General features: G+C 36.2%; 2 protein-coding genes across 2 annotated transcripts; both read left to right on the top strand.

The window, feature by feature from the left end:
* Window positions 1-9392: 9392 nt before the first annotated feature.
* On the top strand, window positions 9393-13143 carry LOC104905974 (3-ketoacyl-CoA synthase 10). The gene is made up of 3 exons (XM_010694647.4): window positions 9393-9931; window positions 11396-12021; window positions 12241-13143. The coding sequence occupies exons 1-3, from the start codon at window positions 9536-9538 to the stop codon at window positions 12860-12862; spliced, it is 1644 nt and encodes a 547-aa protein (XP_010692949.2). The 5' UTR covers window positions 9393-9535; the 3' UTR covers window positions 12863-13143.
* A 1362-nt stretch (window positions 13144-14505) lies between these two features.
* LOC104905975 (zinc finger CCCH domain-containing protein 22) lies at window positions 14506-19067 on the top strand. The gene is made up of 4 exons (XM_010694648.4): window positions 14506-14729; window positions 15977-16345; window positions 17289-17349; window positions 17877-19067. The coding sequence occupies exons 1-4, from the start codon at window positions 14604-14606 to the stop codon at window positions 18881-18883; spliced, it is 1563 nt and encodes a 520-aa protein (XP_010692950.2). The 5' UTR covers window positions 14506-14603; the 3' UTR covers window positions 18884-19067.
* Window positions 19068-19782: the final 715 nt, after the last annotated feature.

Here is a 19782-nt window from a genome sequence, read left to right as displayed (position 1 = left end):
GGGACTTTAATTTTGAATAGGTGGTCAACCTAGAAACCTTTACATGTTTTAGGTTGCTTTATAAACATAAAATTGAACTTTGCCTTATTTTTCTGTCTGTAGATATCATGTCTAATAACAACAACAACAACTCCGGTTTCAACATTCGTCCTTTTCTTGAAAAGGACAGACTGAATGGTGAAAATTTCCTTAATTGGGAAAGGACCTTAAGACTCGTTCTGAGGTTTGAGGGTCGAGAGGACGTCTTAGATACCCCGCTTCCTGTAATAACTGATGAATCAACTGACGCTGAAAAACGTCGTGCAAAACAGGCTAGTGATAAGTCTATACCAATCACTTGTTTGATGGTAGCAGCCATGGAGCCGAACCTCCAAAAGAGGTTCGAAACCAAGGATGCCTACACGATCATGCAAGAGCTGCGGGCCATGTTTAAAACTCAGGCCCGAGTTGAGCGGTATGAGACTAACAGGGAGATCCTTGAATGTCACTTGAAGCCGGGTCAAGCTGTTGGCCCCATGTGTTCGAAATGATGGGTCTTTTCGAAAACATGGAAAGACTTGGGTTCCCTTATAGGCTCGAGTTGGCTACTGACATCATTCTCCACTCACTACCTGAAAGTTTTAATCAGTTCAGAATGACCTACAATATGAATGAGTCTGAAAAGACTTTGCAAGAGCTGCATGGATTGTTGGTCAATGCTGAAAGGAACATCCCTAAGGTTGAACCAAAGAAAGAGGTTCTGTTGGTTCAAAAGGGAAAGGGTTTCAAAAAGAAATGGGCGGAAAGAAGGACAAAGGCAAGCAAGTTGCCACTGTCGCTGAAAAACCTAAGCCAACCGCCAAGCCAAGGTTGCTGCGGAAAGCAAGTGCTTCCACTGTCACAAGATTGGACACTGGAAGAGGAACTGCCCGATATACTTGGAGGAAATAAAGAAGTCTGGGGCTTCTACTTCAGGTATATATGTTATAGAAATCAATTTGACTTCTACTTCTTTATGGGTATTTGATACCGGTTGTGGTTCTCACATGTTAATGATGTGCAGGGACTAAAAAGAAGTAGGAAGTTGGCAAAAGGCGAGGTAGAGCTACGCGTTGGAAATGGAGCACGAGTTGCTGCACTTGCCGTCGGGAGCTATAGTCTACACTTGCCATCTGGGCTTATTTTAGAATTAAATAATTGTTATTTCGTTCCTACAATAACTAAGAACATAATTTCGGTTTCAGTTTTGGATTCTGAAGGTTTTTGCTTTGAAATAAAGAACAAATGTTGTTCCATTTCTTACAATAATATGTTCTATGCCAGAGCTAATTTGATAAATGGTTTATATGTGCTTGATAAATCATTACAAGTCTATAACATAGATAGCAAGAAAAAGAAATCAAATGATTCTAACCTAACCTATATTTGGCATTGCCGAATGGGTCATATAAACCAAAAGCGCATTCACAAGTTACAAAAGGACGGTATAATTCCATCATTTGATTTCGAATCATTTGATGTATGTGAATCATGCTTAATGGGTAAGATGACAAAATCACCATTTACTGGAAAAGGTGAAAGGGCCAGCGATCTTTTAGGACTCATACATACAGATGTATGTGGTCCTATGAGCACAAAGGCAAGGGGAGGGTTTAATTACTTCATCACCTTCACTGATGATTTGAGTAGATATGGCTATATTTACTTGATGAAACATAAGTCGGAATCTTTTGATAGATTCAAAGAGTTCCAAAATGAAGTACAGAATCAACTTGGTAAGACAATAAAAGCACTACGATCCGATCGTGGTGGTGAATATTTGAGCCAAGAGTTTGATGATCATCTAAAGGATTGTGGAATTCTTTCACAATTAACTCCACCAGGAACACCACAGTTAAATGGTGTATCTGAAAGGAGGAATCGAACATTACTAGATATGGTTCGATCTATGATGAGTCTTGCTGATCTTCCGATTTCTTTTTGGGGATACGCTCTCGAAACTGCTGCACACACACTAAATAGGAGCCCGTCAAAGGCTGTAGAAAAGACTCCATATGAGTTATGGAATGGAAAACCTCCAAACTTGTCTTTTCTTAAAATCTGGGGATGCGAGGTCTATGTAAAGCGGTTACTATCAGACAAACTCGCACCCAAGTCAGATAAATGTCTCTTTGTGGGATATCCAAAAGAGACAAGGGGTTATTACTTCTATAACCGTCAAGAGAACAAAGTGTTTGTTGCTCGTGATGGTGTCTTTCTTGAAAAGGAATTTGTTTCTAGAAAGACAAGTGGGAGTAAAATAACACTCGAAGAAATTCGAGATGAGCAACAACTGGACGTGGCTCACACCATGTCAGAGACGGCCCAACAAGACGAAAGTCATGTTGAGGAGATAACGTATTCAACGCATGAACCTCCTACCGTCCCATTCGAAGTTGAATCAAGCGAAAATCTTCAAACTGTTGAAGAGAACGTTTCTCTTGATGCTCAGACCCCGCGTAGGTCTAGTAGACCAAGGATTCCAAACAAAAGGTTGGTTGATTTCCTAATGACTGAAATTCTGAAATTATGATTTTGGAAAATTCAGAACCTACTACCTACAAACAAGCTTTGACGAGCCCAGACTCTGAGAAATGGCTTGAGGCCATGAAATCCGAGTTAGACTCCATGTCTGAGAATAAAGTTTGGACACTGTTGACTTGCCTGTGGGGTTAACCCTATTGGATGCAAGTGGGTGTTCAAATTGAAAACAGACAAAGATGGAAATGTCTATGTCTACAAAGCAAGACTGGTTGCAAAAGGATTCAGACAAGTTCATGGTATAGACTATGATGAGACCTTTTCTCCAGTAGCAATGCTTAAATCAATTCGGATACTTTTAGCGATTGCTGCATTTTTCGATTACGAAATTTGGCAGATGGATGTCAAAACCGCATTCTTGAATGGGTTCTTGAATGAGGATGTGTACATGACACAACCTGAAGGTTTTGAAGATCCAGAAAATCCTAAAAGGGTTTGCAAGCTTCAGAGATCCATTTATGGATTGAAGCAGGCATCTCGGAGCTGGAATCTTCGGTTTGATGAGGCAATCAAACAATTTGGTTTCATCAAAAGCGAAGAAGAGTCTTGTGTTTACAAGAAGTTTAGTGGGAGCAGCTTAGTCTTCTTGGTTCTGTATGTAGATGACATACTAATCATGGGAAACGACATACCAATGCTTGAGTCAGTCAAGGAATGGTTAAAAGTTGTTTCTCTATGAAGGACCTTGGAGAAGCTGAGTACATACTGGGAATCAAAATCCATAGAGATAGGTCTCGAAGGATGATTGGGCTAAGTCAAGAAACTTATATTGATAAGGTTCTTACAAGGTTCAACATGGAAAACTCGAAGAGAGGTTTCGTTCCCATGTCACATGGCATATCGCTTAGCAAGAGTCAGTGCCCGACTGAGCCTGATGAGTTAAAGCGAATGAGTAGCATTCCTTATGCTTCGGCTATAGGGTCTATTATGTATGCCATGATAAGTACTCGACCTGATTTGCATATGCCTTGAGCATGTAGAGGTTCCAAGCAAATCCAGGAGAAGCACACTGGACTGCAGCTAAAGCATCCTTAAGTACTTAAGGAGGACTAAAGCTATATTCTTAGTATATGGGGACAAAGTGAGTTGGTTGTTGAAGGTTATATTGATGCAAACTTCCAATCGACAAAGATGATTACCGCTCTCAGTAGGTATTTCTGTTGTCTAAATGGAGTAGTAGTGAGCTGGAAGAGCTCAAAGCAAAGTTCATACGGATGAGAACGTGGCTGATCCGCTAACTAAACCACTACCTCAACCCAAGCATGAGTGTCACGCTAGGGCTATAGGCTTGAAGCAAATGTTAGAGTGGCTTTAGATTGTACTAGGTTTAGAGAAACTTATTACAATGTAAAGACATGGTTTTGCTATTTATGTTTATGATAATAAATTTTGTCTTATTTAATTTTGGTTTGGTATTAAATAAAATGTCCAAAATATATCTTGAATTCTATGGTTTTGTCAAATATGTGATTTGATGAATGAAACACCATAAGTGAACAGAATTCATAGAATATTAAAGTTCCTAATCTAAGTCATTAAACTGGACATAAATGACTTATTAAAGGGATTAGCATATAAGATTGATTGATAGCGCCGTTTCATGGGCTATGGAAACATAGAGATGTTTAATCAATCATATGGCATTATAGTTGATACATAGTCGAACTTGACCTACTTAGAAGTTTTATAACTTCGAAATTATATTAGTAGATTCCTGAGACATGAGTAGAACATTATTCAGCCCAATGATTAGTATAGCTTTGATACTGTCAAACGTCATGCCGTAAAAGGGGACTATAAAGGCAGCATTCAGGTTGTGCTAAAAGTTGAGTGGGAGTATTGGTTACTACAAGATTGGAAAAGTCCTCCTATATGAGATAGGATAGGTGTCTTGGCCCCTTGAAGAGTGAAAAATTGAAAATGCATGGCCGTGCTCAAATGGATCATTCGATGATCATTTGTTGACAATTTGAACTCGGATTTCAAGGAATAATTTGAAAGCTAGTATGGATGATATAGAAATATGATCATACTATCAAATTAAGACATTAAGAGACTTGAGGAATAAAAACATTGCACACTCGTCTCGGACAAGTGGGAGATTGAAGGATTTATGTCCTCGACTTAAATGCAATTACTAATATATAATGGATCGTATTATAGAGATAATAAGTTCGTTATATTGGGTCGTCTATACGTCTTGCTAGAGAAAGCTATAGAACTTCGGATTAGTAAATAAATAAACCCGAAGCCCAATGTAACGGATCCTACAAGGTCACACATTAAACTTGGATCAACAAAAGAAACCTAGAGCCCAAGAGGGCCCTAGGGTGGCCGGCCAAGAGATAGGAAAAGGGAGAGAAATCTGACCTAAATACTTTTATATATTTGGGTTAGGCAGAAAAGAAAAAGTAGTTTATTCTCTTATTATTTTCTCTCTCCTATTCTCTCTCTTCATCAAAGTCACGTTTAACTCCAAAAACAAGAAGAAGTTTTCTTCCTTTCCAACTAGCATTGGTGGAGTGTTGATCCGGGTTGGTGGACTAAGTAGAGGAATCACATCTGAGATTCTCAATCCGGTCATTCAAGCTTTGTGGAAATCACGCTACAAAGGTTATTTCTAAACTTGTTTGTGATCCTTAATTATATATGCATGTGATCCTGATTTAAGTGCTTATGAATATGATTCATGAAATTCCGCTTCATGAAATTCTGATTTCTGAAGTATATATATTATGAAGAGTATACGAAAGAAAGATATTGATCGTAAGTAATCTAAAAGTTACTTTTTACTACTTTCTCTATTTTATAATCAAGAGTATACGAAACAAAGAAATATGTTGAAAGTAATAACCTAAAAGTAGTTAGTAGTGCTATCTCTCATATCACTACTATTCTATTTTTTTTTTGAGGGGAACACTACTATTCTATTTAAGAGTATACAAGTTAACAAGTAAACATGATTGACGAACTTATTACAAGTCACTAGTAGTGCTAATGAACAAACGTGTTAAAATCAACAAATTAAAGTTTCAGTATTTTGTCTTATAATGAGGATTGGAGGGATGAAATCTTTTAATTATAGTTTGGGGTTATTAATTAGATTGTTAATACTTTTTCTTCTTTTATGTATCCTATTATATGCATTGAGACGCTGTTCTTTTGAACTTATTTTGGCTAAACTGAAGTAAATTCAACGGGATTGAACTGAACTGAATGAAAGTTGTGAGAGGAAACTTCTGAGTTGAACTGGACTGAAATTAACTAAATTGACCTGAACTAAACTAAAAATAAACCCAAAAGAACAGGACCTAAGTACTTAAAATTCAAATAAGGTACCAAGTGATAGCACATGGAAGATGTGACCTCGAGGACTTGAGATTATATATGAAATCAAATTAAATCCTAATGAAGACATAATGTGGCCATTTCCTTAATTTTTTTTTCCTTGAGTGTTAGTAAAAAATCCATTAAGTCTCGACTAGCAAACTCATGAGGTCTCTTAGGCCAGTCACCATCTTACCAACTCACCAAAGATGTCTTGGCCTAGTGGTTAAGATTGAAGTGCTGTGAATGATAAGTCACACGTTCGATTCCCCCTCCTCTTCTTTGTACTTTGTACTGCCTTCGTGGCTCATATTGATTAAAAAAAACCACCTTACCAACTCAAAGAAAAATACGCTAAATACCTAAAATATAAAGACCATAGGCATACTAGCGGAAAAACAAGCACATTACAAAATCAGTATATATTAATTTTAATAGAAAAAAAATAAGCTCCAATCAGTTTTGATGAGTAAGAATAAATTATAATGAGCAAAATCAGTTTTAATTAGAAAGAATTAGCTTTAATCAATAATATATTTAGTTTACTAAAATTTAGATGAAGTGAATAATGCCTAAATTGACTTTTGATGATAAAAACTTCCTTTATAGATGGAAACTAATTAATTGTTGTTGATTACATATGACTTTAATATATTTTACTAATATTTGATTTATGTTTGTTATTATTATGAAGTTTAATGATTTTTGCTAATCATAACTAATTTTATTGAATTAAAATGATTTTTACTGACTCAAATTTATATTAATAATGATCATAATTTTTTCAAGTTCATAGTGATGAGGGATACTTTATGGATAGAAACAATAATTCCCTTTTATTAGATACTTATTTGTTTCAACTTTTATTCATTTCCAAATTTTCATTTTGTGATAAAAAGAGTAACACCATCAACTTTGAATTTTCACCATGAAACTAGAAATTTCAAATTTTTTCTGGCATGTCACTCACACATGTCGTGTTCTTGTGCGCGAGCGCACATATATATATATATATATATATATATATATATATATATATATAATTATATATATAACACGTGATTATGCATGCTTAAGCATGCGGTCCGTAATGCACGCCTCGACTATATATTCTAATGTTCCAATACGTATAGATACTAGCCTTATATGTACACAACGCCTGCAAAACTATGTAACAAACATCCAATCAAATTAAAAACTTTAAATAAGATACATAAAAAGAAAGAGAAATGACTAATACAGAAAATAGTGCATTTTACACTTTCAAAGTTTCAACTGAACCTAATATTCTATGTTCTATATTCTATATGCTTCGTTTGTATAAAGTACTTTTGCGAAGATTGGTTTACATCTTAGCAACCAACCTACGTTTCAATGTTTGATTGAAGAGTCAAGCTGGATACGGGTCAAAACTCAAAGGATGACATGCGAGAGAGAGACAGGTAAGGTTGAGAAAGCCACGGTTGTGTATTTATTCGTCATACTCATCCATAATAAATAAGTCAGTAAAAAGAATTCTTTTAATTTGTTACAATTAATCCTCCTTAATTAGTATTAGAAGTAATCGATAGGTGAAGCTCATATTAATTTTCATAACCAAAAGTAAATTTTGTATTATTGATATTAAATAGTTCAATTAGATATTATATATATTCTGTACATATGGTGAAATTCATACTTTCAAATATTAATATGCTACAAGATTAAATTGCTATAGCTTACAGGTAATATAAATAATATAAAAACATATGCATTGTACTTTATTTTTTTATCTATTATTTTCAGTTTTTAAAATCGTATTTTAATGATATTATATAATGAAAAAATTCTATCTCTTTATCTTCTGCTATCGTGAGAATCACGTGGGAGTCCAATGGTTGGAGCTCTCACCTTCTAACCTTATGGTCGGAAGTTCGAGTCTCATTAACCCCAAATTTGGGGTGTTTTGTGCAGATATTTGCTTGTGAATATAAATCCCCACTTTCTTTATGGGTTGGAATCACCTTATTACCCCCTATCGTGGATATAACTCATGAGGGCTGAGCGTATTTGGCTAGTTAATTACCGAATCAAAAAAAAACTTGTGCTATCGTATGTGCCACATGTTCTTGTTGGATAATGTCTATTACACATATCTTTCATTCAATTTTGAAAAAAGAAATTGGGCTAACAATATGATATTTAGGGCGCATTCTCCTTACCCTAAAAAAAAGGAAAACTTCCTCATGTACCCTTAAGGTTAGGCCAAATTACCCTTTACATTTGGAAAATTCCTCAAATACCTTTGAGGTTTGTGTTTGGGCTCAATATACCCTTATTATGGACGGAACACTAACGTCGTTAGGTTTTCCCTCTCTCTCCCCCCAAGTTTCAATTTTCTCTCTCCTTCCATTCCCCCACCCACTACCACCCCCCCTCCCCAGCTGGCGGCCAACAGCAGGCGACCACCACCCACTTCAGCGCCAGCGACCCTACCCCCTTCCTTTCGTCAGCCAGAACAGCAGCACCCCCGGCGACCCCACCCTCTCCCTTTCCCCCCACCCTCGACATCCCACCATAGCCCTCCCTTTCTCCATTCTCGATTCTCCCATCCCACCCCGACACCACCTCTCCCCCCCTTTCCCCTATCGGAAATGGCCCCCCTTCTGTGTCTCCCATCGTGTGTCGACCCCCTCCCCTTTCCCACCCAGATACACCACCCCCAAACCCTCAAACCCACCCTCAAAACCACCCTAGATTGTTATTTTGGCCGGCGCCAACGTCGAGAGTGAGGGAATCGGGAATGGGGAAGGGAGGGGGTAGGTTCGTCGGCGCCGGAGTGGGGGAGGGGGGTTTGGCAGTAGGTGGCAGAATGGAAGGAGAGAGAAAATTGGGGGGAGAGAGAAGAAAAACCTAATGTCGTTAGGGTTTCGTCCATAGTAAGGGTATCTTGTGCCCAAACACAAACCTCAAGTGTATCTGAAGAATTCCCCAAGTGTGGGGGTAATTTGAAAATTATGCCAAACTTCAGAGGTACTTGAGGAAATTTCAAAAAAAAAAAAATAATTAGCAAATACAAGCTGAAAAGAACATATCCAAATTCATATATACATAATTTGTTCTCGTTTTATTAACATAGCCAAAAGTAAATCGAGACATAGCCCGAGCTCAATTATCCTTATATTTGGAATAGGATATTTTTTTTTTTTTTTTTGTATATTCCGCTATTCATAATGCAGGTCTAAAATGCTCACATTAGACGATCTGTGATCGAATGTAAGACCTATAAAAGTATTAAATAGTGGACCAAAATTTTAGATGAACAAGTAGAAAAATAATAAAATTGAAAACCCTTTTAAAAAGACCAAGTACAAAATCACCCACCTTTCAATAAATACAGAATAACACTGGGTCGTTGAGCTTCCAACTACACACCCTTAATAAAGTTGGGTAAGAACATTAACCATCTTCCACCTACCTTACCCAATTAGTTGTACATTGTTATAAATGTTCCAAAAAACAATTTCAATCTTATTCACACGTAATAATAATCCTTCACATATATTCACAAACTTCATTTCTTCAACCTCTTTCTTAACTTCCTCTACAAATATATATACAAAAACATCGATCAGACGGTCTTTTATAAGAATTTGTGTAACGACTAAAAATGGCACCTTCAAGTACTAGAGAAGAACAACGTCTCTTATCAACTGAGATTGTTAACCGAGGGACGGATACGTTCTCGGTGCGTGTAAGGAGACGATTGCCATTACCAGATTTTGTTAACTCGGTAAACTTGAAATATGTTAAGTTAGGGTATCATTATCTTATAAATCATGCAATATATTTGGCTACTATACCAGTTTTAGTATTGGTGTTTAGTGCTGAAGTTGGTAGTTTAAGTAGACAAGAGTTATGGAACAAGTTATGGGATTATGATCTTGCAACTATTCTTGCTTCTTTTGGGGTGTTTGTGTTTACTCTTTCGGTTTACTTCATGTCTCGCCCTCGTCCGATTTATCTTCTTGACTTTGCTTGTTACAAGCCTAGTGATGAGCTCAAGGTATGTATCTATCTCTCTCTATATACTTCATTCGTTTCAAAATAGTTGCATCGTTTGCTTTTTCATGTCTGTTAAGACACTTTTTTGAACGTTAATATATCTAATTGCGTATTAAGTAAAAATTATAAAAAATTGATATTTGAAAATCCTCGTGTTGAGACGAATTTAACAAGATCCCACTTGACTATGCTTTTTTTTTTTTATGGTGAGAGAAAGCTTATCGAAGTTGGTTGGTGAATAGTGACCAAATGTTAAATGGTGTAACTATTTTGAAATGGAGGAAATATTTTTGTTTTGGATAAGATAGAAGTATGTTATTTATGACATTATTGACATAGTACGGTACACGAGATTGTAATGAGCGATGGATGTAGAAATTTAGAATTAGGGGAATAAATAGGTATAAAAAAATTGGAAATAATTAACACTTGAAATATAAGTTAGTTTATACTATTAATAGGATATTAAATATTTATTTTTTTAATATTTAAATGTGAATATGATTATACATGTATTTTTTTTCCTTTTTACATGTATGATATTTTAGATCATTCGTTATATATCCACTTTGGTACATAGATCTGCCATGCTTTGCGGCACTAAGACTTATTACTGTAGTTCATGCTATATGTCTAATCGGAAAAAAACTTTATTTACATAGTGGGTCAACAACCCACTACTAATAAAAATTAATAAATAGTGGGTCCAACTTATCAATTCTAATAGTTTTTTAATACTCTATGTCTAGTGGGTTAACTACTCACCGGATAGGTGTAGCATTGCCCATGTCTAATCTACTATATATGCGTTGGTTTGTCTTTCTAAGTGTGTGTCAATGGCCGACACTTATAATTGTTTTTTTTCTATTTAATTTTGTGTATAATTCTGTAACTATTAAGATTTTTTATATAGATAAGTTAATATCTAATTCATTACCCTGTTTTTGTAACTTTTATTATGTTTTACTTAACTAATAACAATCTGACCATTAGTCCATCTTTCTTGAAACTTTGCTTGATGTATTAAGAAATTTATTTAGGTTTTGGTTTCGAATGATCAAATATTGTTATGTTCACGTCTAGTCATATTTGGGTTTATTGTCAATTAATTGTGATAATTGACAAGTCAATCGATACTATATAGAACGATTTTCAGGACAAGTTAATTTGGTCGGGTTGGAGTTTGAGTTAAATATGCGTCATGTAATATTGGATACTATTGATCAATTATGGGTTAGTTGTGACAAGTCCAACCATAACTTAATCGAGAAATTTTCTGTTCACCTAATACAATCTAAATTATACTTTCTCCGCTTATAAGTGAAACATTTCTCTCCTTTATGTGAGAGCTTTTTTAGAAAAGTGTTTCACTTATGGAACGGAGGAAGTATTTCTCAAAATCCTATGATCATCAATTGAAGTCCTAGGGATCAATAAACTTACTTATGCTCTACATGGTTTGCAGGTAAGTAAAGAAGAATTCATTGAGATGGCCCGTCAATCAGGCAAATTTGATGAAGAAACTTTACAATTCAAGAGAAGGATCTTAGACTCATCAGGAATAGGTGATGAAACATATGTACCAAAATCCATAATATCAAAGAACAACATAACAACCATGAAAGAAGGTCGAGAGGAAGCCTCAATGGTGATATTTGGAGCCCTCGACGAGCTCTTCGAAAAGACTCGAATTCGGCCTAAAGATGTGGGTGTTCTAGTGGTTAATTGCAGCATCTTTAACCCTACACCCTCACTCTCAGCCATGATCATTAACCATTACAAAATGAGAGGCAATATCTTGAGTTATAACCTTGGTGGCATGGGTTGTAGTGCTAGTGTCATTGCGCTTGACTTGGCACGAGACATGCTTCAAGCTAACCCCAACAACTTTGCTGTTGTGGTTAGCACTGAAATGGTTGGGTTTAATTGGTACCCAGGTTGTGACCGGTCTATGCTTATTCCAAATTGTTTCTTTCGAATGGGGTGCTCGGCTGCTTTGCTTTCTAATCGTCGTCGTGATTTCCCTCGTGCTAAGTACCGCCTTGAGCATGTTGTTCGCACCCACAAGGGAGCTGATGACCGCAGTTTCAGGTATATTATATTGGCAGAGAATATATATTTTCTCCGTAACAAAATAAATGTTACACTTTGACTGTCACGCTTGTCCACCCACTAGATGACTAGAATTACATAATCAGAAAGTACTTTGTTTATGTTTATCTCATTGAATAGATAATTACTCATTAGGTAAGTAAAGGTGGATTACATAGTGATATTCAATGTCTAATTATTTGATCCCAAAATATTTAGGAGTGTGTATCAAGAAGAAGATGAACAAGGATTCAAAGGTTTAAAAGTGAGTCGCGAATTAATGGAGATAGGTGGAGATGCAATTAAGACCAACATAACCACTCTAGGACCACTAGTACTACCCGTATCAGAACAACTTCTCTTCTTCAGCACTCTAGTTAAACGCCACTTACTTGGTGAAGGTAAAAAAGAAGATCAGAGAAACACCACTGCTAGTACTACTACTTCTAGTTCATCATCATCTTCAAGAACATCAGCAGCAAGTTCAAAGCCTTACATACCCGATTACAAGCTTGCATTCGAGCATTTCTGCGTGCACGCAGCAAGCAAGACCGTGCTTGATGAGCTGCAACGTAACTTAGAGCTGAGTGACTCCAACATGGAGCCCTCGCGCATGACTCTGCAGCGCTTTGGCAACACTTCTAGCAGCAGCATATGGTATGAGTTGGCGTACTTGGAGGCTAAGGGGAAAATTCACTCAGGGGATCGAATTTGGCAGCTCGCATTTGGGTCTGGATTTAAGTGCAACAGTGCTGTTTGGAAGGCTGTTCGACGTATCAAGAAGCCAAGTTCAAGGAATCCATGGCTGTCCTGCATTGACAGATACCCTGTGGCTCTTTAAGAATTGACAGAACAATATAGGATTGCTTTATGATGCATGTTGAATGTATTTTCTTCCTTTTGTATGGTCTAGTTTGTTAAATCAAATGATTTAATTTATGGTTGTATGCAATTTATGAGCATATGTATTTTTTTTAGAACGAAAGTTAGTACCTAATTTCATTGTAGGATGCATAATTGTAAACTACTATTGAGAATTGAGATGTTGGTTTTCTACTATGTACTGGTAGATCACTAGCTGATAGTAATAAAGATAGTTTCAAAAATCATGATCATACTATACACGAAGTGTCAGCTCTCACAACTTTGGCATAAAAAACAATGTACTTTCAAGTTATCATACATGAGATTTATATTTTGAATATGGTGAACGAGATGTCTTAAAATAGTTGGAAAGGTTGGAGTCATTTTGAGAAAATGGTATATCACTCTTAGATATAGACGAGTTGATTTAGATCTCAGACTTAACTTGAACTAACGTTCTTTTTTTCTTTTCTTTTTTTTTTTTTACAAAATCTCACATTCTATGCATCATGAATTTCTATTGGTTGATTGGACTAGTGTTTTTAAAATTTAATTACAAAGTGTTGGACCATAGTAATAATGACAAGAAAAAAAGTGGGACATAAAGCTTATTCTACTTGACATAGGCCCATGTAGCTCACCTATTTCAAATTTAAACCAACTTAATATATGCCCATGTGAGCTTGGCCAAACCATGCTCATAAATTTAAGTGGCTCATGAAAGAGAATTGCCCGAATCAAAACTCTTTGTAACATTATTTTGTTTAGAACAATTTTGGTGGATATATTCAGCTAACACAATAATATATTTATTACAAAAAAGTAGTATATTTAAGTTTTTACACAGATACTGATAGATCATATGTTGAAGACTGTGAGAGCTTCTGTGATAATAGCAAACAATCTTGCAAAATAATATGAAAACTACCTCGACTCTCCGAGGATGTTCTAGGAAAAGCCCTATGCTTAAGTCAGGGATATGACTGAAGTAGAGAGAGAACATTAAATGATTCTCGAAGATAAACTTTGAATTTTGTGGTTGAGAATTATATCTTATAGAAAAAATGTCATTAAACTATCTTTTATAACCAACTTTTTTAAAAAAATAAAGAACTACATTTTAAAAATTTTCTTTCAAAAAGTTACCTTATAAAACAAATTTCTTTCAATATACTACCATTTCACAGTTAATGAGGTTAAACCACCAATAATGGGGTTACTACAAAAAGAAGACAATTATTATAGAAGTATACTATATTAGAGCTGTTAACGAGCAAAACTGTGATTGAGCCTGGGGTTGCTCGACTCGGCTCGTAACACTTTTACTCAATTCGAGCCGAGTCTCGAGCTTTAAATTTTCTAATTCAATTTATCTTAAATCTCAACTTGAGTTAGAAATTATATAACATATATTTATAAACAGGTTACTTTATAACTTCACAATAAATTTATATAATATGTAATATAATAGAACTAAACATATTTCGAATCTATTAACGAACTTTACGAACCGAACTTTGCTATAATCGACTTTAGAAATTTCGATGCAAGCTTGAATAGTTGGCGAGCCGATTAGGAAAAAAAAAAAAGTTATTATTGACTATGGCCTATGGCCTATGGGTTACAATTTACATGACTTGCATCGTTTTGTCTCGTTTCGTTTCCCCGTTTTACATTCAGTACTAGTCGTGGCACCACGGCTTCGCGAAGCTCCAACAATGGCGAACGAAGAGGAGAGAATTCTGGAAACTCAATTAGAGCTTCAATTACACGAACAAAAGGAATCCTTTTCTGCTATTCAACAAGCTTTAATCTCCGATCCCCAAAATTCCGAGCTTCTCAGTGTAATGCTTTTCTTTCCCCTTTTTATTATTAGGTTTTCATTTTTAGATAATCTCACTTAATTTCATTAATTAATTTCAATTCGCTGCATTTTATCATGTTTTTTCGTATCTTTGACGCTCGAATTAAGCTAATATGCATTATGCTTATCATTTCTGAGTCTACAATGTTCAATTGTTTTTGCTCAGAAAGTTGTATATTTTGGAGGATTAATAATTTGGGGATTATTCTTAGAACATTCGATTGTAAAAGATTGGCTCTTTTTCTTGTTAAGAAAATCCTTTTTTTGTGTGATGGATTTTATCCACTATGCCATACTATGCTGGGATTTTCAGTTTGTGAGGGTAACAATCAATTAGCTTAACCTCGAATTATCTATCCGATTGGATTCTATCACGATGTCGATCAGTAGGCGACTAGGCGTCAAGCTGCACGTTTATGAAGTGTGGTTTTACACTATGTTTGGATTGCAATCATAAGGTAGGGGAGGAAAGGAGAGGGATGGTGAAGGAAAAGAAGGGGAAGGAAGAGTGAGCTTGCGTTTTCCTTCCCGATATTTCCAACATTAAAAGGATTTGGTTTGCTAAGAGGGGGTATGAAAACGAAATCCCTCCAATTCAATTCCCTTCCTTCTTTCGTGTTATATCCAAACTAGGGAAAATGAATCCTTATCTTTGCTTCAAACACACTCTCAGAAAAATCAAATAGATGAGTTTGTGCGTTAAGTGAGTTGATGTCGGTTTTTTTTTGCATATGCTCTTTAACATATTGGAAATTGATGCATAGTAGGCTTCTAGGCTTTGGATTTGAAAGGAAGGTTTGACTTTTGAGTTTTTTTTTTTTTTTGGTAAAATAGGAACATAGGACTTTTGAGTTTGAGAACGGACATTCTGAGAAAAATTAAGGAGAGGTTAAGTGGTCACGTGGTTGGACATAGGAATTAATACTGCCTAGTTCCTTTGCTCTGGAAGCTTTATCACCTAGAAAATGCAATGAAGTTGCTTGGTTGATCATGCATAGTGAACCTCCCATTAGAAGTTCTTATTTAGTGGGGAACACTCTAAGCAACTTCATTTTCAATTTTTTTTTTCCAGGATGTTCTACTTTCTCCATAGTGTATGTGAAAGTGTCCAATAACTTGTTTATTCAGCTTCTTCGACTTTTTTGCTGATTTTTATACAAAATAAAGAAGTAACAGGAATTGTATGCTCATTTGGCTGATTTATGTCGTTGCTTTATGCTGGTGTAGGTCCAAGAAGAGCTTGTTTCTGCTATCAAAGATGCAGAGGAAGGACTTTTTCACCTAAAACGTGCGCGGTTGCTACGTGAAATTGATTCAGCTGTGCAGGGCTCTATAGGTTCCCATATAGACACTGAGGTTGAGCATATTAATCCAACAGAGCTGGATGGTTCCAAATTATTAATACAAGATGCAGAGGTAGAACCTCTAGATCCTACTAATGCTGAAGTAGAAACATTGGAGGAGCAAAGTCACTTTGTTGGATTGAAATGTAGATTCCGCCACACTGATGGGCGTCGGTATAATGGTGAGATTGTTGAGTTGGATGGTTCTTCTGCCAGAGTTTCTTTCCTCACTCCAACATCAGAGAAAATGATGGTGAGCTCTTTGTTAGCTGATGATGGCTCCTCTTATAATACTCCCCCTTCCAAGATTATATTTTCTTGATACACTATATGTCTGTGTTTGTTGCTTTCTAGTAATTATTATTCGTACTTTTGGAGTTGATCTCCTCATTATAAGTATACGGAGTATATGACCGAGTTATGTTTTGAGTTTTAAAATATAATCAAATCAGCAATATTTTGTAGGAGATGTTGTCATTTTATGGCTAGTATCTATTGCTCTTTTCTTCTTAGAAACAAAAGGAAGCTTAACTGTGGTTAAATACTTAAAAGTAGTTTTTATTGTCTCTTTGTCGACAATTTGTAGACCCCTGAGTTCAAGCTAGTCAGAATGGGTGGTATCATGGAATCGGAACTTGCTACAGGAAACACGGGTTTTTCATGGCATACAAGTTTTAATTATTCTATTTTGTGTCTCTCCAATACTTGATGATAGAATATTTAAGTAAATGGAAGTAGATCCTACTGGGTTTTGGGTATTTTTGGTTTCTTTCCCTCCCATCTCCAACTATATCAGATGTTGGTGTTTGTGGCTTTTGGGAAGAGACAAAGGGTCGGTAGGATCCAATTCATATGTGAGAGTAGTGTGGTTTTATTCTTTTATACATGCTTCACCCGCTGAACTCTTGAGAAACTGAAAAAGCCGGAATAATTTTACAAGGGGTTTAAGATACAAAGTACTATGTTCACTATATTATGCGTGCGTTATAGATTAGAATTGCCGCAAATTAATGATAATATCTGTCCTAATGTATACTATATATAACTGCAATTAGTAATAAGCATGACTGTCCTGTATGCCTGCATTACTCTACTCTCTTCAAAGATCTTTGATGCTTTGAAATGTAGAGAATGTAAAATAGTTGCCTTTTTTTTGTCGTCATCTTGATGTACTGATGGTAGACCCCGAAGTGCAGATATGCAAGTTCTTCGTTCAACAACGGTGTCGATTTGGTGCTAACTGCCGGTTATCGCATGGTATGTTTGCATATTATTCTGCTATGCAGAACAGTTAGAATTTGGAGACTTCTCCTGTGTTGCATAGTAGGTACAAGTGGGCCTGTGTTGTCTTTATTCAACTTGTAGGTGAGGTAAATATGTATCCTATTCAGGGAAATTGGCTAGATGAACTAATTTTGGAAAGTAGTTGTAATCTTCGAGCTTATGCCTTCTCATTAGTTCCCCCCATACTATAATTGTTATATGCGGAGATCTGTCTCTTGAAAGCGACACTCTAGTCTGGACAGTTATAGAAGATTTGTGCTTGATAAGGAAAGAATGATCCGGTGGCCTAATTGTTTTTTCTCCTTTGACCATCTAGATTTTCCTGGTTTTTGGCTCTTCTTTGAAAGAATATAGTAGTACAATCTCTGTATCTATGTACTGGTTCTGTACTTGAAGATTGGCAATTTGCACGATGTAGTCCTAAATGTTATCTGTTGTCAGTCGTTTCACAATTTTCAGCTGCTACTGTAGCTAAGGTATTTGATTGCTATCTGCTTCAGGAACTCTTGTGTCGCTGTCTTCCCTGAAGAAGTATGTGTCTCCATGCTGGGGGCAGCCCTTTGTAGGAACTAGCATATGGGCAGTTTCAAGGGGTGGAGCTAGAATATGGAGAGAGGCTGAACTTCAATCATGGGATGACAAACTCAATCAAGGCCAGGTTGTATTTCGTGATGATGGAAGCTCAGAGAAGCTGGGGATTGAAGCAATGGCAATATCACAGTATGCTGATGACAGCAATGACGAAGAAGAGAGAGAGAGTGATTATTCAAGTTCTGAGAACTCGGGTTCAAGCGATTATGAGAACGATGGTCTTCCCCAGGGTTTGGGCTTTGTCAAGAGCACTGCCTTGCAGAAGGGGATCCAGACAGACACTGCCATCTTTGCCGAGTGGGAGAATCACACTCGGGGTATGGCTTCCAAGATGATGGCTAATATGGGTTATCGTGAAGGCATGGGTCTCGGAGTGGAAGGCCAGGGTATCGTGAACCCTATACTTGTGAAAGTCCTGCCACCAAAGCAATCACTCGATCATGCCCTGCAGTCTGTGAACAAAGAAGAGAAAGATAGGAGTTCAGAAAAGATAAAAAAACGAAGCCGGGGTGGGAAGAGGAAACGAGAAAAGAAATTCGCAGAAGCACTTCGAGCTGCAAAACAACAAGAGGAACAGACCCCTGATGTTTTCAGCCTTATCAACAGTCACCTTGCAACACATGCACTAATGATTAACAAGGATAGTTCAGTAAAGAAGGAGAAGGGGAAAGAGGCTAAGAAAGAAGATAGAAGATCAATCATTGCTTATGAAGAGGAGATAAAGGAGTTGAGGGTTCGAGTGGAGAAGTTGGAGGAGATGGTTAACCGTAACAGGAAGGAGAAGGCAGTTTATGAGGCAGCAATGAGGAAGTTGGTGGAGACACGGAAAGCTTTATCGAATGCTGAGGCGAACCATGCATCGGCTTCACATGCAGTTGTTAGCAAGGAAAAGGAAAAGAAATGGCTTAGGTTTTAGCATTGCTCTCTGGTTAGTCAAAGCTTTTAGGCTAGTGTTAATGTATTGTAATCAGGTCACATTATTCGTTTGTATGAGTTTTGTTTTCTCATCATCAATCACTCTCTTGTACGCCATTACACTATTACAGTAACCAGTGCAGGGTACATTCTCCATTCTGTATTATCTGATTACTTTTTTTTTTTGACGGGGTATTATCTGATTACTTGATCAATCTTTTCATTGTACTTTCTTTTTTATTATCTGTATTACGAAAATAGAAATAGTTGCAAGACTTGCAACATACTTTCTTAGAATAGAATTTTTCTCTCAATATATGAGGTTTTTTTTTCCATCTTTCTCTTACCAATTGTATCTTTTAAATTATCATGAATTACTTTATACGAGTATTATATGTTGTTTAAAGTATATATGACCATCAATTAAAAATAGCTATCAAACTTTTTTTAAAAAAAATTAAAATTAATTCATTGATTTAAAGTCATATATCTATAAGAGAAGTCAAAATTAACCAAATACATATCAAAATGAAATAAATAAATATGATAAAACCACAATCGTCGAGTAGATTTAACAATTCTAGCTGTGTTTCACTTCTTACGCAATTAACTTTATTAAATAGCTACCAAACTACAACAATGAAGAAGAGGGAAAAGCTGAATTTATCTAGTTGATAAGTTAATAACTCTCTTATTAGATACATTTTTCCTGATAATAATTTATTCTAGCTTTGCAGATGAAACTGTTGTGGCGTATTATCTCCGATCCTGATAATAATTGGGTTTCCATGGTCTCTAAGAAGTATCTTAAGTCGGAGCCGTTATGGAGCTATTCTCCTCCGTCTAATGTTTCATGTCAATGGCGTAATCTCCTCAAGCTACGGCCCCTTTTCAGGAAAG

Source organism: Beta vulgaris, chromosome 2, assembly GCF_026745355.1.
Source record: "Beta vulgaris subsp. vulgaris cultivar EL10 chromosome 2, EL10.2, whole genome shotgun sequence".
NCBI lineage: Eukaryota > Viridiplantae > Streptophyta > Magnoliopsida > Caryophyllales > Amaranthaceae > Beta > Beta vulgaris.
This window is presented reverse-complemented; position numbering and strand designations above follow the sequence as displayed.